The sequence below is a fragment of the Notothenia rossii genome (assembly GCF_949606895.1).
Source record: "Notothenia rossii genome assembly, chromosome: 4".
Taxonomy (NCBI): Eukaryota; Metazoa; Chordata; class Actinopteri; order Perciformes; family Nototheniidae; genus Notothenia; species Notothenia rossii.
The window spans coordinates 432,026-449,608 of NC_136902.1; the positions used below are offsets into that span (position 1 = coordinate 432,026).

Sequence of the window (17,583 nt, forward strand, 5' to 3'; positions counted from 1 at the left end):
GACAGATAAAGAGAGAGACAGATAAAGAGACAGACAGATGGAGACAGACAGATAAAGAGACAGACAGATAAAGAGACAGACAGATGGAGACAGACAGATAAAGAGACAGACAGATAAAGAGACAGACAGATGGAGAGACAGACAGGTAAAAAGACAGACAGGTAAAGAGACAGACAGATAAAGAGACAGACAGATAAAGAGACAGACAGATAAAGAAACAGACAGATGGAGAGACAGACAGGTAAAGAGACAGACAGATGTAGAGACAGACAGATGGAGACAGACAGATAAAGAGACGGACAGATAAAGAGACAGACAGATAAAGAGACAGACAGATAAAGAGACAGACAGATAAAGAGACAGACAGATGGAGACAGACAGATAAAGAGACAGACAGATAAAGAGACAGACAGATGGAGAGACAGACAGATAAAGAGACAGACAGATGGAGACAGACAGATAAAGAGACAGACAGATAAAGAGACAGACAGATAAAGAGACAGACAGATCAAGAGACAGACAGATAAAGAGAGAGACAGATAAAGAGACAGACAGATGGAGACAGACAGATAAAGAGACAGACAGATAAAGAGACAGACAGATGGAGACAGACAGATAAAGAGACAGACAGATAAAGAGACAGACAGATGGAGAGACAGACAGGTAAAAAGACAGACAGGTAAAGAGACAGACAGATAAAGAGACAGACAGATGGAGAGACAGACAGATAAAGAGACAGACAGATAAAGAAACAGACAGATGGAGAGACAAACAGATAAAGAGACAGACAGATAAAGAGACGGACAGATAAAGAGACAGACAGATAAAGAGACAGACAGATGGAGAGACAGACAGATGGAGACAGACAGATAAAGAGACAGACAGATAAAGAGACAGACAGATAAAGAGACAGACAGATGGAGACAGACAGATAAAGAGACAGACAGATAAAGAGACAGACAGATAAAGAGACAGACAGATAAAGACACAGACAGATAAAGAGACAGACAGATAAAGAGACAGACAGATAAAGAGACAGACAGATGGAGACAGACAGATAAAGAGACAGACAGATGAAGAGACAGACAGATGGAGAGACGGACAGATAAAGAGACAGACAGGTAAAGAGACAGACAGATAAAGAGACAGACAGATGGAGAGACGGACAGATAAAGAGACAGACAGATAAAGAGACAGACAGGTAAAGAGACAGACAGATAAAGAGACAGACAGATGGAGAGACAGACAGATAAAGAGACAGACAGATAAAGAGACAGACAGATGGAGAGACAAACAGATAAAGAGACAGACAGATGGAGAGACGGACAGATAAAGAGACAGACAGGTAAAGAGACAGACAGATAAAGAGACAGACAGATGGAGAGACGGACAGATAAAGAGACAGACAGATAAAGAGACAGACAGGTAAAGAGACAGACAGATAAAGAGACAGACAGATGGAGAGACAGACAGATAAAGAGACAGACAGATAAAGAGACAGACAGATGGAGAGACAGACAGATAAAGAGACAGACAGATAAAGAGACAGACAGATAAAGAGACAGACAGGTAAAGAGACAGACAGATAAAGAGACAGACAGATAAAGAGACAGACAGATGGAGAGACAGACAGATAAAGAGACAGACAGATAAAGAGACAGACAGATGCAGACAGACAGATAAAGAGACAGACAGATAAAGAGACAGACAGATGGAGAGACAGACAGATAAAGAGACAGACAGATAAAGAGACAGACAGGTAAAGAGACAGACAGATAAAGAGACAGACAGATGGAGAGACAGACAGATAAAGAGACAGACAGATAAAGAGACAGACAGATGGAGAGACAGACAGATAAAGAGACAGACAGATAAAGAGACAGACAGATAAAGAGACAGACAGGTAAAGAGACAGACAGATAAAGAGACAGACAGATAAAGAGACAGACAGATGGAGAGACAGACAGATAAAGAGACAGACAGATAAAGAGACAGACAGATGGAGAGACAGACAGATAAAGAGACAGACAGATAAAGAGACAGACAGATGCAGACAGACAGATAAAGAGACAGACAGATAAAGAGACAGACAGATGGAGAGACAGACAGATAAAGAGACAGACAGATAAAGAGACAGACAGATGGAGAGACAGACAGATAAAGAGACAGACAGATAAAGAGACAGACAGATAAAGAGACAGACAGATGGAGAGACAGACAGATAAAGAGACAGACAGATAAAGAGACAGACAGATAAAGAGACAGACAGGTAAAGAGACAGACAGATGGAGAGACAGACAGATAAAGAGACAGACAGATAAAGAAACAGACAGATGGAGACAGACAGATAAAGAGACAGACAGATAAAGAGACAGACAGATGGAGAGACAGACAGATGGAGAGACAGACAGATAAAGAGACACACAGATAAAGAGACAGACAGATGGAGAGACAGACAGATGGAGAGACAGACAGATAAAGAGACAGACAGGTAAAGAGACAGACAGATAAAGAGACAGACAGATAAAGAGACAGACAGATGGAGAGACAGACATATAAAGAGACAGACAGGTAAAGAGACAGACAGATAAAGAGACAGACAGATGGAGAGACAGACAGGTAAAGAGACAGACAGATAAAGAGACAGACAGATAAAGAGACAGACAGATAAAGAGACAGACAGATGGAGAGACAGACAGGTAAAGAGACAGACAGATAAAGAGACAGACAGATAAAGAGACAGACAGATAAAGAGACAGACAGATGGAGAGACAGACAGGTAAAGAGACAGACAGATAAAGAGACAGACAGATAAAGAGACAGACAGATAAAGAGACAGACATATAAAGAGACAGACAGATGGAGAGACAGACTGGTAAAGAGACAGACAGATAAAGAGACAGACAGATAAAGAGACAGACAGGTAAAGAGACAGACAGATAAAGAGACAGCCAGATAAAGAGACAGACAGATGGAGAGACAGACAGGTAAAGAGACAGACAGATAAAGAGACAGACAGATAAAGAGACAGACAGATAAAGAGACAGACAGATGGAGAGACAGACAGATGGAGAGACAGACAGATAAAGAGACAGACAGATGGAGAGACAGACAGATAAAGAGACAGACAGATGGAGAGACAGACAGATAAAGAGACAGACAGATGAAGAGACAGACAGATAAAGAGACAGACAGGTAAAGAGACAGACAGATAAAGAGACAGACAGATAAAGAGACAGACAGATGGAGAGACAGACAGATAAAGAGACAGACAGATGGAGAGACAGACAGGTAAAGAGACAGACAGATAAAGAGACAGACAGATAAAGAGACAGACAGGTAAAGAGACAGACAGATAAAGAGACAGCCAGATAAAGAGACAGACAGATGGAGAGACAGACAGGTAAAGAGACAGACAGATAAAGAGACAGACAGATAAAGAGACAGACAGATAAAGAGACAGACAGATAAAGAGACAGACAGATAAAGAGACAGACAGATGGAGAGACAGACAGGTAAAGAGACAGACAGATAAAGAGACAGACAGATAAAGAGACAGACAGATAAAGAGACAGACAGATAAAGAGACAGACAGATGGAGAGACAGACAGGTAAAGAGACAGACAGATAAAGAGACAGACAGATAAAGAGACAGACAGATAAAGAGACAGACAGATGGAGAGACAGACAGATAAAGAGACAGACAGATGGAGAGACAGACAGATGGAGAGACAGACAGATAAAGAGACAAACAGATGGAGAGACAGACAGGTAAAGAGACAGACAGATAAAGAGACAGACAGGTAAAGAGACAGACAGATAAAGAGACAGACAGATAAAGAGACAGACAGATAAAGAGACAGACAGATGGAGAGACAGACAGGTAAAGAGACAGACAGATAAAGAGACAGACAGATAAAGAGACAGACAGATAAAGAGACAGACAGATGGAGAGACAGACAGATAAAGAGACAGACAGATGGAGAGACAGACAGATAAAGAGACAGACAGATGGAGAGACAGACAGATAAAGAGACAGACAGATGAAGAGACAGACAGATAAAGAGACAGACAGGTAAAGAGACAGACAGATAAAGAGACAGACAGATAAAGAGACAGACAGATGGAGAGACAGACAGATAAAGAGACAGACAGATGGAGAGACAGACAGGTAAAGAGACAGACAGATAAAGAGACAGACAGATAAAGAGACAGACAGGTAAAGAGACAGACAGATGGAGAGACAGCCAGATAAAGAGACAGACAGATGGAGAGACAGACAGGTAAAGAGACAGACAGATAAAGAGACAGACAGATAAAGAGACAGACAGGTAAAGAGACAGACAGATAAAGAGACAGCCAGATAAAGAGACAGACAGATGGAGAGACAGACAGGTAAAGAGACAGACAGATAAAGAGACAGACAGATGGAGAGACAGACAGATAAAGAGACAGACAGATGGAGAGACAGACAGATAAAGAGACAGACAGATGGAGAGACAGACAGATAAAGAGACAGACAGATGGAGAGACAGACAGATAAAGACTTTAGAGAAATACAATCTAAAAGGAACATTTTACACTGATCGGCTTTCTGGAACTTTTTCAACCGACTTCCCAATTACGTTTTAAGGGAAATAAATATGAATAAAAATAATGTTTGGGTAAACTAAAAGGGTAATCTGAATTTCTTTTGCCTTTTTGTTTTTCTTTTAGTTTCAATTCCAATTACCATTCGATTCAAACTGGGCCTGTGACCCATGAGAAAACTTCCTTAAACACACAGTTTTAAATATGGGAGTGACTTTTAGGACAGTCGGATAAAACAAAGGTACATTTGTTTTCTGGTTTGCCTAAAAAGTAGATCTTGCATCTCACTAAGAGATGGAATTCAGTTTGATCTGATCAAAGGAGTGATCTATTAGCTTAGCTTAGCATCGAGACTGTAAATAAGGGTGACACAGCTAGCCTCCCTCTGGTCAAAGCAAATACCATCCAGCAAATTAAAAAAAGGAAACGATTAGGTTGATATGTTTTTACGTCAACCTGGAGAGTAAGTTAACGATACGCTTGGCTACCCTAGGCTAGGCTAGGATACACTAGACTAGGCTACGCTAAGCTACGCTACGCTAAGCTAGGATAGGCTAGACTAGGCTACGCTAGGCTACCCTAGGCTAGGCTAGGATACACGAGACTAGGCTACGCTAGGCTACGCTAGGCTAAGCTAACTGATTTCAGCTTCATCTTTAACAGACACTAAGGAGTATCTCATTGTGTAAACCCCAACAGATGGCGCATACATGACTCTTCCAGCTATATTGAATGTATCAGTAGTGTATGATGTATCCATGGAGCGATGCTGATATGTAAAACAGTATTTTTGTGATGTAATGTTGTGTTTTCTGCTCACTACACCCCCCAGGCCCTGGCAGGAAGTACCAGCTGTTTGCGATCCACACCAGCAAGTCCTGCAACATCCTGAGCAAACACACAGCGTTCGTTCCCATCGACCTGGACACCAACGAGTACCTGCACACCTGCATCGAGTACGCAAACGCAGGTGAGGAAGACTTTGAACATCCGTTACCTGTGTTTCAACATCCAGCTGAAACTAAAGGGATCTCCTTCCTGTTCCCAGGGGAGGGTCTGCAGAGGGGGTCCCGGTCCAGCTCTCGCTCCGGCAGCAGGAAGAACCGAGGGTACTCCGTGGGGCTCGGACGCTCGCAGTCCGGAGGAGTTTCTGAGGACGCTGAGGACTTCCTCATCAACAGTACGACCGGATCAATATTCAGATCACATTCAAGGAGGCAAACAGCAGCAGGATCCACCGACCAACAAGAAGAATAAGAGAGAAGAATAAGAGAGAAGAATAAGAGAGAAGAATAAGAGAGAAGAACAAGAGAGAAGAATAAGAGAGAAGAATAAGAGAGCTGCAGGAACAGAAGGACGTACTGTTCCTGCGATGAAGGGAGCCCAAACACTTCACGAAAACCATCTCGTGTTTAGAATTCAAATCACAGTCAAATTCACAAGTTAGACAATACGAGACATTTGAGGAGCTGGATTAGTTACGCAATATTATCACTACTCAATATCACTACTCAAAATCACTACTCAATATCACTACTCAATATCACTACTCAAAATCACTACTCAATATCACTACTCAATATCACTACTCAAAATCACTACTCAATATCAATACTCAAAATCACTACTCAATATCACTACTCAATATCACTACTCAATATCACTACTCAATATCACTACTCAAAATCACTACTCAATATCACTACTCAAAATCACTACTCTATATCACTACTCAATATCACTACTCAATATCACTACTCTATATCACTACTCAATATCACTACTCAATATCACTACTCAATATCACTTCTCAATATCACTACTCAATATCACTACTCAATATCACTACTCATTATCACTACTCAATATCACTACTCTATATCACTACTCAAAATCACTACTCAATATCACTACTAATTATCACCACTCAATATCACTACTCTATATCACTACTCAAAATCACTACTCAATATCACTACTAATTATCACCACTCAATATCACTACTCTATATCACTACTCAATAGCACTACTCTATATCACTACTCAATATCACTACTCTATATCACTACTCAATATCACTACTCAATATCACTACTCAATATCACTACTCAATATCACTACTCTATATCACTACTCAATATCACTACTCAATATCACTACTCAATATCACTACTCTCAATATCACTACTCAATATCACTACTCTATATCACTACTCAATATCACTACTCAATATCACTACTCTCAATATCATCATGGAAAGCTCAGGTTGAGTGTGGAATAGAAAGAGGAAAGGAGAGCGGGTAAAGCTGAGTGGAATAGAAAGAGGAAAGGAGAGCGGGTAAAGCTGAGTGGAATAGAAAGAGGAAAGGAGAGCGGGTAAAGCTGAGTGGAATAGAAAGAGGAAAGGAGAGCGGGTAAAGTTGAGTGGAATAGAAAGAGGAAAGGAGAGCGGGTAAAGCTGAGTGGAATAGAAAGAGGAAAGGAGAGCGGGTAAAGCTGAGGTTATCTCTTGTTCATTCTGTGTTTCAGACGGAGAGGACGGGGCGTCTCCGTGCAGCACGCCCTCCTCCGCCGGCTGGGAGCGCTGCAGCTTCACCGAGGGTACGGAAACACACTATGAAACCTTTATGAACTATGCTATGCTCCATGGAGCTCAGGACATCTGTCTCTCAAAGGGAGACCGCAGGACTGTGCCACAATGCAAGATACACACTAACATTGTTCCACATTGAAATGTCTCTGTGTGTCTTCAGTGTCCCCGAGGAGTCCCTCCGTCTCCTCCGACCAATCACAGAAATCAGTGGAGAGCCTTTTTTCTGCCAGGTGGGTGATGCATTCAAGTACTCCCATGACATGAGTTTTAGTGGAGCAGACGTGAAGTCATGTGACCGTGTTGTGTTCTCCATGCTGTCGCCCCCCCTCAGATTGGCTCTCAGCAGGACGCGCCTCCTGACTCGAGCGGCTAAAGGCTTCATGTATCGATCGCACAGCAAGTCTGGAGACTCGATGGGAGAGAGCGACAACGAGAACAAAGACTACATTCCTCTGGTGAGCGGCAGATCTCACCGGAGACAGAGAGGCCTGGGTTGTTAGGAAGCGTTAGGAGACACAGGCGTAGTGGACGCTTCAGGCAAGGCACGTGCATTTATATAAACCTTTCAACACAAGGCAATTCAACGTGCTCTACAGAAATGAGAGACATTCAGACAAAAGCATTTAAAAACAGTTACAAATAAAATAAACATTAAGAGACAGAGTTTCCCCAGAACTAAGAAAATACCCATCGTCGTACCTAGGGTCCTACTTTAAGGTTTCTAACCCATAGGTTGGTTTGGTTTCACGGAGCACTGGGGCTGCTATATAACTGCCCCAACAAACTGCCCCAACAAGCTGCCCCAACAAACTGCCCCAACAAACTGCCCCAACAAACTGCCCCAACAAACTGTAACAAGCTGCCCCAACAAGCTGCCCCAACAAACTGCCCCAACAAACTGCCCCAACAAACTGCCCCAACAAACTGTAACAAGCTGCCCCAACAAACTGTAACAAGCTGCCCCAACAAGCTGCCCCAACAAACTGCCCCAACAAACTGCCCCAACAAACTGCCCCAACAAACTGTAACAAGCTGCCCCAACAAACTGCCCCAACAAACTGCCCCAACAAACTGCCCCAACAAGCTGCCCCAACAAACTGCCCCAACAAACTGCCCCAACAAACTGCCCCAACAAACTGTAACAAGCTGCCCCAACAAACTGTAACAAGCTGCCCCAACAAACTGCCCCAACAAACTGTAACAAGCTGCCCCAACAAACTGTAACAAGCTGCCCCAACAAGCTGCCCCAACAAACTGCCCCAACAAACTGCCCCAACAAACTGTAACAAGCTGCCCCAACAAACCGCCCCAACAAACTGTAACAAGCTGCCCCAACAAGCTGCCCCAACAAACTGTAACAAGCTGCCCCAACAAGCTGTCCCAACAAACTGCCCCAACAAACTGCCCCAACAAGCTGCCCCAACAAACTGTAACAAGCTGCCCCAACAAGCTGCCCCAACAAACTGCCCCAACAAGCTGCCCCAACAAGCTGCCCCAACAAACTGCCCCAACAAGCTGCCCCAACAAGCTGCCCCAACAAACTGCCCCAACAAGCTGCCCCAACAAACTGTAACAAGCTGCCCCAACAAGCTGCCCCAACAAACTGCCCCAACAAACTGTAACAAGCTGCCCCAACAAACTGCCCCAACAAACTGCCCCAACAAGCTGCCCCAACAAACTGCCCCAACAAACTGCCCCAACACACTGCCCCAACAAACTGCCCCAACAAGCTGCCCCAACAAACTACCCCAACAAGCTGCCCCAAAAAGCTGCCCCAACAAACTACCCCAACAAGCTGCCCCAACAAACTGCCCCAACAAACTATCCCAACAAGCTGCCCCAACAAGCTGCCCCAACAAACTACCCCAACAAGCTGCCCCAACAAACTACCCCAACAAGCTGCCCCAACAAACTACCCCAACAAGCTGCCCCAACAAGCTGCCCCAACAAGCTGCCCCAACAAACTGCCCCAACAAGCTGCCCCAACAAGCTGCCCCAACAAGCTGCCCCAACAAACTACCCCAACAAGCTGCCCCAACAAACTGCCCCAACAAGCTGCCCCAACAAGCTGCCCCAACAAACTACAACAACAAACTGCCCCAACAAACTGCCCCAACAAACTGCCCCAACAAACTGCCCCAACAAGCTGCCCCAACAAACTGCCCCAACAAACTGCCCCAACAAGCTGCCCCAACAAACTGCCCCAACAAACTGCCCCAACAAGCTACCCCAACAAACTACCCCAACAAACTGCCCCAACAAGCTGCCCCAACAAGCTGCCCCAACAAACTACAACAACAAACTGCCCCAAAAAGCTGCCCCAACAAACTACCCCAACAAGCTGCCCCAACAAACTGCCCCAACAAACTATCCCAACAAACTGCCCCAACAAACTGCCCCAACAAGCTGCCCCAACAAGCTGCCCCAACAAACTGCCCCAACAAGCTGCCCCAACAAGCTGCCCCAACAAACTGCCCCAACAAGCTGCCCCAACAAACTGTAACAAGCTGCCCCAACAAGCTGCCCCAACAAACTGCCCCAACAAACTGTAACAAGCTGCCCCAACAAACTGCCCCAACAAACTGCCCCAACAAGCTGCCCCAACAAACTGCCCCAACAAACTGCCCCAACACACTGCCCCAACAAACTGCCCCAACAAGCTGCCCCAACAAACTACCCCAACAAGCTGCCCCAAAAAGCTGCCCCAACAAACTACCCCAACAAGCTGCCCCAACAAACTGCCCCAACAAACTATCCCAACAAGCTGCCCCAACAAGCTGCCCCAACAAACTACCCCAACAAGCTGCCCCAACAAACTACCCCAACAAGCTGCCCCAACAAACTACCCCAACAAGCTGCCCCAACAAGCTGCCCCAACAAGCTGCCCCAACAAACTGGCCCAACAAGCTGCCCCAACAAGCTGCCCCAACAAGCTGCCCCAACAAACTACCCCAACAAGCTGCCCCAACAAACTGCCCCAACAAGCTGCCCCAACAAGCTGCCCCAACAAACTACAACAACAAACTGCCCCAACAAACTGCCCCAACAAACTGCCCCAACAAACTGCCCCAACAAGCTGCCCCAACAAACTGCCCCAACAAACTGCCCCAACAAGCTACCCCAACAAACTACCCCAACAAACTGCCCCAACAAGCTGCCCCAACAAGCTGCCCCAACAAACTACAACAACAAACTGCCCCAAAAAGCTGCCCCAACAAACTACCCCAACAAGCTGCCCCAACAAACTGCCCCAACAAACTATCCCAACAAACTGCCCCAACAAGCTGCCCCAACAAACTACCCCAACAAGCTGCCCCAACAAGCTGCCCCAACAAACTGCCCCAACAAACTGTAACAAGCTGCCCCAACAAACTGCCCCAACAAACTGCCCCAACAAGCTGCCCCAACAAACTGCCCCAACAAACTGCCCCAACACACTGCCCCAACAAACTGCCCCAACAAGCTGCCCCAACAAACTACCCCAACAAGCTGCCCCAAAAAGCTGCCCCAACAAACTACCCCAACAAGCTGCCCCAACAAACTGCCCCAACAAACTATCCCAACAAGCTGCCCCAACAAGCTGCCCCAACAAACTACCCCAACAAGCTGCCCCAACAAACTACCCCAACAAGCTGCCCCAACAAACTACCCCAACAAGCTGCCCCAACAAGCTGCCCCAACAAACTGTAACAAGCTGCCCCAACAAGCTGCCCCAACAAACTGCCCCAACAAACTGTAACAAGCTGCCCCAACAAACTGCCCCAACAAACTGCCCCAACAAGCTGCCCCAACAAACTGCCCCAACAAACTGCCCCAACACACTGCCCCAACAAACTGCCCCAACAAGCTGCCCCAACAAACTACCCCAACAAGCTGCCCCAAAAAGCTGCCCCAACAAACTACCCCAACAAGCTGCCCCAACAAACTGCCCCAACAAACTATCCCAACAAGCTGCCCCAACAAGCTGCCCCAACAAACTACCCCAACAAGCTGCCCCAACAAACTACCCCAACAAGCTGCCCCAACAAACTACCCCAACAAGCTGCCCCAACAAGCTGCCCCAACAAGCTGCCCCAACAAACTGCCCCAACAAGCTGCCCCAACAAGCTGCCCCAACAAGCTGCCCCAACAAACTACCCCAACAAGCTGCCCCAACAAACTGCCCCAACAAGCTGCCCCAACAAGCTGCCCCAACAAACTGCCCCAACAAACTACAACAACAAACTGCCCCAACAAACTGCCCCAACAAACTGCCCCAACAAACTGCCCCAACAAGCTGCCCCAACAAACTGCCCCAACAAACTGCCCCAACAAGCTGCCCCAACAAACTGCCCCAACAAACTGCCCCAACAAGCTACCCCAACAAACTACCCCAACAAACTGCCCCAACAAGCTGCCCCAACAAGCTGCCCCAACAAACTACAACAACAAACTGCCCCAAAAAGCTGCCCCAACAAACTACCCCAACAAGCTGCCCCAACAAGCTGCCCCAACAAACTACAACAACAAACTGCCCCAAAAAGCTGCCCCAACAAACTACCCCAACAAGCTGCCCCAACAAACTGCCCCAACAAACTATCCCAACAAACTGCCCCAACAAGCTGCCCCAACAAACTACCCCAACAAGCTGCCCCAACAAACTACCCCAACAAGCTGCCCCAACAAACTGCCCCAACAAACTACCCCAACAAGCTGCCCCAACAAACTACCCCAACAAGCTGCCCCAACAAGCTGCCCCAACAAACTGCCCCAACAAACTGCCCCAACAAGCTGCCCCAACAAACTACCCCAACAAGCTGCCCCAACAAACTACCCCAACAAGCTGCCCCAACAAACTGCCCCAACAAACTATCCCAACAAACTACCCCAACAAGCTGCCCCAACAAACTGCCCCAACAAACTATCCCAACAAACTGCCCCAAAAAGCTGCCCCAACAAACTACCCCAACAAGCTGCCCCAACAAGCTACCCCAACAAACTATCCCAACAAACTGCCCCAACAAGCTGCCCCAACAAACTACCCCAACAAACTGCCCCAACAAGCTGCCCCAACAAACTACCCCAACAAGCTGCCCCAACAAACTACCCCAACAAGCTGCCCCAACAAGCTGCCCCAACAAGCTGCCCCAACAAACTGCCCCAACAAGCTGCCCCAACAAGCTGCCCCAACAAGCTGCCCCAACAAACTACCCCAACAAGCTGCCCCAACAAACTGCCCCAACAAGCTGCCCCAACAAGCTGCCCCAACAAACTACAACAACAAACTGCCCCAACAAACTGCCCCAACAAACTGCCCCAACAAACTGCCCCAACAAGCTGCCCCAACAAACTGCCCCAACAAACTGCCCCAACAAGCTGCCCCAACAAACTGCCCCAACAAACTGCCCCAACAAGCTGCCCCAACAAACTACCCCAACAAACTGCCCCAACAAGCTGCCCCAACAAACTGCCCCAGTTTAATTACAACACGCTGAAAGGGATGGGGGCAATAAGCAGCAGCTCTTCTGATTGGTTTAGAGGGAGGCTGCGTCATGCAGAACGACCCGCTTCATGTAGTGTGTCCAGTCCCTTGGAGACACACAGATAACATGGAGGTAACCCTAACCCAGTGGATTACAGCTCCTACACACACAGCTGCAAAGAGAGCAGATCACAGACCCAGGAAGAGGCAGAAACAGATGCTCTGTTACCACCGACCTTTCAGTTGCAATTGAAACAATGATTTCCTTCAGACCCACTTCATATTTAACTCTCCATTAACTCCAAAACTGACCATGCATTGCTGTCGTATAATGATGGTGACATGAACTCTAGACCTGACCGTGTTCTGTTCAGAACGGATCAAAACTAACGACCTGCACAGATCCAGGACCTGAGCCTCAGCTCCACTAACGACCTGCACAGATCCAGGACCTGAGCCTCAGCTCCACTAACGACCTGCACAGATCCAGGACCTGAGTCTCAGCTCCACTAACGACCTGCACAGATCCAGGACCTGAGCCTCAGCTCCACTAACGACCTGCACAGATCCAGGACCTGAGCCTCAGCTCCATTAACGACCTGAACAGATCCAGGACCTGAGCCTCAGCTCCACTAACGACCTGCACAATTCCAGGACCTGAGTCTCAGCTCCACTAACGACCAGCACAGATCCAGGACCTGAGTCTCAGCTCCACTAACGACCAGCACAGATCCAGGACCTGAGTCTCAGCTCCATTAAAGACCTGCAAAGATCCACGACCTGAGCCTCAGCTCCACTAACGACCTGCACAGATCCAGGAGCTGAGCCTCAGCTCCACTAACGACCAGCACAGATCCAGGACCTGAGCCTCAGCTCCACTAAAGACCTGCAAAGATCCACGACCTGAGCCTCAGCTCCACTAACGACCTGCACAGATCCAGGACCCGAGCCACAGCTCCACTAACGACCTGCACAGATCCAAGACCTGAGTCTGAGCTCCACTAACGACCTGCACAGATCCAAGACCTGAGACACAGCTCCACTAACGACCTGCACAGATCCAGGACCTGAGCCTCAGCTCCACTAACGACCTGCACAGATCCAGGACCTGAGTCTCAGCTCCACTAACGACCTGCACAGATCCAGGACCTGAGTCTCAGCTCCACTAACGACCTGCACAGATCCAGGACCTGAGTCTCAGCTCCACTAACGACCTGCACAGATCCAGGACCTGAGTCTCAGCTCCACTAACGACCTGCACAGATCCAGGACCTGAGTCTCAGCTCCACTAACGACCTGCACAGATCCAGGACCTGAGTCTCAGCTCCAGTAACGACCTGCACAGATCCAGGACCTGAGCCTCAGCTCCACTAACGACCTGCACAGATCCAGGAGCTGAGTCTCAGCTCCACTAACGACCTGCACAGATCCAGGACCTGAGTCTCAGCTCCACTAACGACCTGCACAGATCCAGGACCTGAGCCTCAGCTCCACTAACGACCTGCACAGATCCAGGACCTGAGCCTCAGCTCCACTAACGACCTGCACAGATCCAGGACCTGAGCCTCAGCTCCACTAACGACCTGCACAGATCCAGGACCTGAGCCTCAGCTCCACTAACGACCTGCACAGATCCAGGACCTGAGCCTCAGCTCCACTAACGACCTGCACAGATCCAGGACCTGAGACACAGCTCCACTAACGACCTGCACAGATCCAGGACCTGAGACACAGCAGTGGATATATCCATATTTCAGATTCCCCCCTGAGCGTCCTGCTGACATGACAACATGTCCTCTTCCTGCAGCAACAATAGAAATGTCCAGTTACAGATCGCCTGTGTATCTGAGGCTCTGATTACCCCGCGCACAACAACACATGTTTTATTCATCGCTGTCAGGTTCAAAGCCTCCTGCAGGTCCAATCATAATGCTCTCTTTCTTTAAGGACAACCAGCGGCTGTTTGCAGCAGGAGGTCATGAACAAAGGATGTTGTTACCATGCAGCGTTTAAACATCAAGCCTCTTATTGGCGTGCATGAATATAAAACCATTAACAGAAGAGAAGCTCACAGAGTTTAACATATGAGACAAAAAGCATTCATTTCCTTTAACCTGCCTCCTCCGTTAGGTACTGAGCACTGAGCATAAGACAATACAGCCCTAGCTGCAGATTAAAGCTGGTGACCCTCAGGTATACAAAGCATTGTTTGACCTTATTGTCATTGCACTGAGTCCAAGAACAAAGACAACAAACTGCATCTCACCAGAAGTGGAAAATAGGCCGATGTATTCAGAATATAATATAAACATACATCTGACAGTTCTTACACTATGGACAGTAGAAGGAGATGTTCATATTATTTAGTTTGAAAAGAGTTCACCCCCGTCTTGTCTGTTGCTTCCTGTCTCTGTGTGTTCTCCTCCCTCCCCACCTGTGTCTTGTTCTTGGGATTAGTCTTGTGTGCATTTAAGTTCTCTCTTTTCTGTCAGTCTTTGTGTGAGTCTTGAAGTTGTTGGAAGGATTTTGTTCTGACAGATTTAATGTTTTGCCTTGCTTTATTTTACCTTGTTGCCTGGCCTAGTTCCGCAATTAAAGGATTTTAGATTTCAACAAATCTTCTGCCTTTGGGTCCCGTGTACCTTGCCCTCCAGCCGTGACAGGAGGTATAAACATATCAGGTACATTTGGGTCCCGTGTACCTTGCCCTCCGGCCGTGACAGGAGGTATAAACATATCAGGTACATTTGGGTCCCGTGTACTTTGCCCTCCGGCCGTGACAGGAGGTATAAACATGTCAGGTATAAAGAACACAGTATAATACAGAGAGAATACAGAATAGGATTATATCCTAGACCGTTACTGATGTTTCTAAATAATATGAATAATAGGAGTAAGCCATAGAGAATACAGATGTTTCCTGTTTCCTGTGTGCAGGTGTTGCTGCAGTTAGCCAGCGGGGCGTTTCCTCTGGACGCCGCCCTGTGCTTCGCTACCAGCGTTCCCATGGAGAAGCTGAAGTGGACGTCTCCATTCAGCAGCCATCGAAACAGCCTGGCCCCCCAGAGAGACCCAGAGTTCAGCCCGCCTCATGACCCCCCGTCATCAGGGAGTCTCTGCACCGAGCCCCAGGCGTCCCTTCATACTTATGTATATATAATAACTTGGTTTTGATTTCGTTACTGTACATTTCAAAGTCAAAGTCAACTTTATCGTCATTCTTTCAGTTTGTGTGTACAGACAGAGAAATCGATATATAATATATAACTATATATACACAATCAAAAGACACATTTATACATTATTAATGTGTAATTCAACATGTATATTTTCTACTTTCTTGTTTACTTCTAGTCTTTGAATTGTATTGTACAATGCCATGTCTTTTTATGCTGCTGCAACACAAACATTTCCCAATTTGGGATCAATAAAGTACTCTCTGTCTTTCACTCCCAGGCGTCCCTTCCCTCCCAGACGGACAGTGTTCGGGGCTCCGTGAACACATCATCGCCCAGGAGGCTGGATCCGGAGAGTCTGATTTGGGGAACGGCGGTGGCGCTCGCCTGGCTGGAGCACAGCTCGGCCAGCCACTTCATCGAGTGGGAGCTAGCTGCAGCTAAAGCTAGCACGTGGCTGAGCGCACAGGAAATCCCTGAAAGACGAGACTTAGAGTCCGTGAAGTCCGCCGCCAACCAGCTGTTCATCATCCTGAGACACTGGGACGAGAACCTGCAGCTCAACATGCTCTGCTACCATCCCAGCAGCGTGTGAGGCCTGACCCTAACATCAACCCTAACCCTAATATTAACCCTAACCCTATCCCAGCAGCGTGTGAGGTCCACGTGATCTTTTCGAAACCTAATCCTAGCTCAACTGCGGTCCAATCGTCCAACAACCATTATACTTTTTTAATTTTCTGAGGGCGATTCAAAATGGCCTGTGGACCGTAGTTTAGACCCTACTGATCTAGAGAATCAGCTCTTCTCCAAACCACTATTCCTTAACCTCCAAACAAAGCCCTTCAAGGCAAGTCACGATATGAGTTGTTAAACGCTGAATCAGCACCTCACATGTTCCCCTTTCCTTCCCTAAAGCATGGTCCAGTGTTTCCTAAACTGAAGGAGATTATAAAGGAAGCTGTTAGGAGCCTTCCTAAGCAAAAGTGACAATTCAACTGCAGCCCAGCTCTCCTCGTGATGCTATGCTAACGGTCGCTAGCTGCTTATCCTCTGGAGTATGGTTGTGTTTCTTATCTGTTCGTGTGCTGGTTCTTCAAACATATCAAAGGCTGTTTCGTGTCTGTAGCCTGATCCCTGTTAGCATCAGATCCCCGTTAGCATGGGATCCCCGTTAGCATAAGGTGACCAGATTTTCAAAATTAAAACCGGGGACATTTTGAGTTTTGCGGTATATATATAATTAACATATCCAATTTTCTTCACTGTTTAAGAAAAAAGGGGGACAATTCTGGTTTAATGTCATTCGAACATTTGAACTGTTGGATACAAACAGAAGGAAGATAGCTCATATGAGACTTCCAAGGTCTTTTATTTTGAAACTGTACTTCAGATTGTCCAGATTCTCTCTGAGTGATTAGATGGGATGTCCTGCTATCACCCTGAAGTGAAATAAGTCTTTGATACTGGATAGTTCTTGTTTTATTCTTATCTATAAACAGAGGGACGATAGCTCATACAGTATATGAGACTTCAAAGGTCTTTTATTTTGAAACTCTACATCAGATTGTCCTGATTTTCTCTGATTGATTAGATGGGGTCTCCTGCTATCTCCCTGAAGTGAAATAAGTATTTGATTGACTTCGATGAGTCTTTGATTATGGACGGTTTTCATTAAATAATAATCAAAATATAGATGGACAATAGATCTAATTTGAGATTTTAAACAGCATACATTTTAAATTGTGCTTCAGAAAGTAA

General features: G+C 46.7%; 1 protein-coding gene across 1 annotated transcript in view; it reads left to right on the forward strand.

The window, feature by feature from the left end:
- Positions 1-17,319, forward strand: part of vwa5b1 (von Willebrand factor A domain containing 5B1) — a 56,590-nt gene extending 39,271 nt beyond the window's left edge. The window contains exons 17-23 of the mRNA XM_079677913.1: positions 5,423-5,560; positions 5,639-5,770; positions 7,122-7,193; positions 7,346-7,415; positions 7,517-7,640; positions 15,584-15,796; positions 16,103-17,319. Coding sequence (XP_079534039.1) covers positions 5,423-5,560; positions 5,639-5,770; positions 7,122-7,193; positions 7,346-7,415; positions 7,517-7,640; positions 15,584-15,796; positions 16,103-16,417 — 1,064 coding nt within the window. The 3' untranslated portion in view covers positions 16,418-17,319. The remainder of the gene's footprint in view (positions 1-5,422; positions 5,561-5,638; positions 5,771-7,121; positions 7,194-7,345; positions 7,416-7,516; positions 7,641-15,583; positions 15,797-16,102) is intronic.
- Positions 17,320-17,583: the final 264 nt, after the last annotated feature.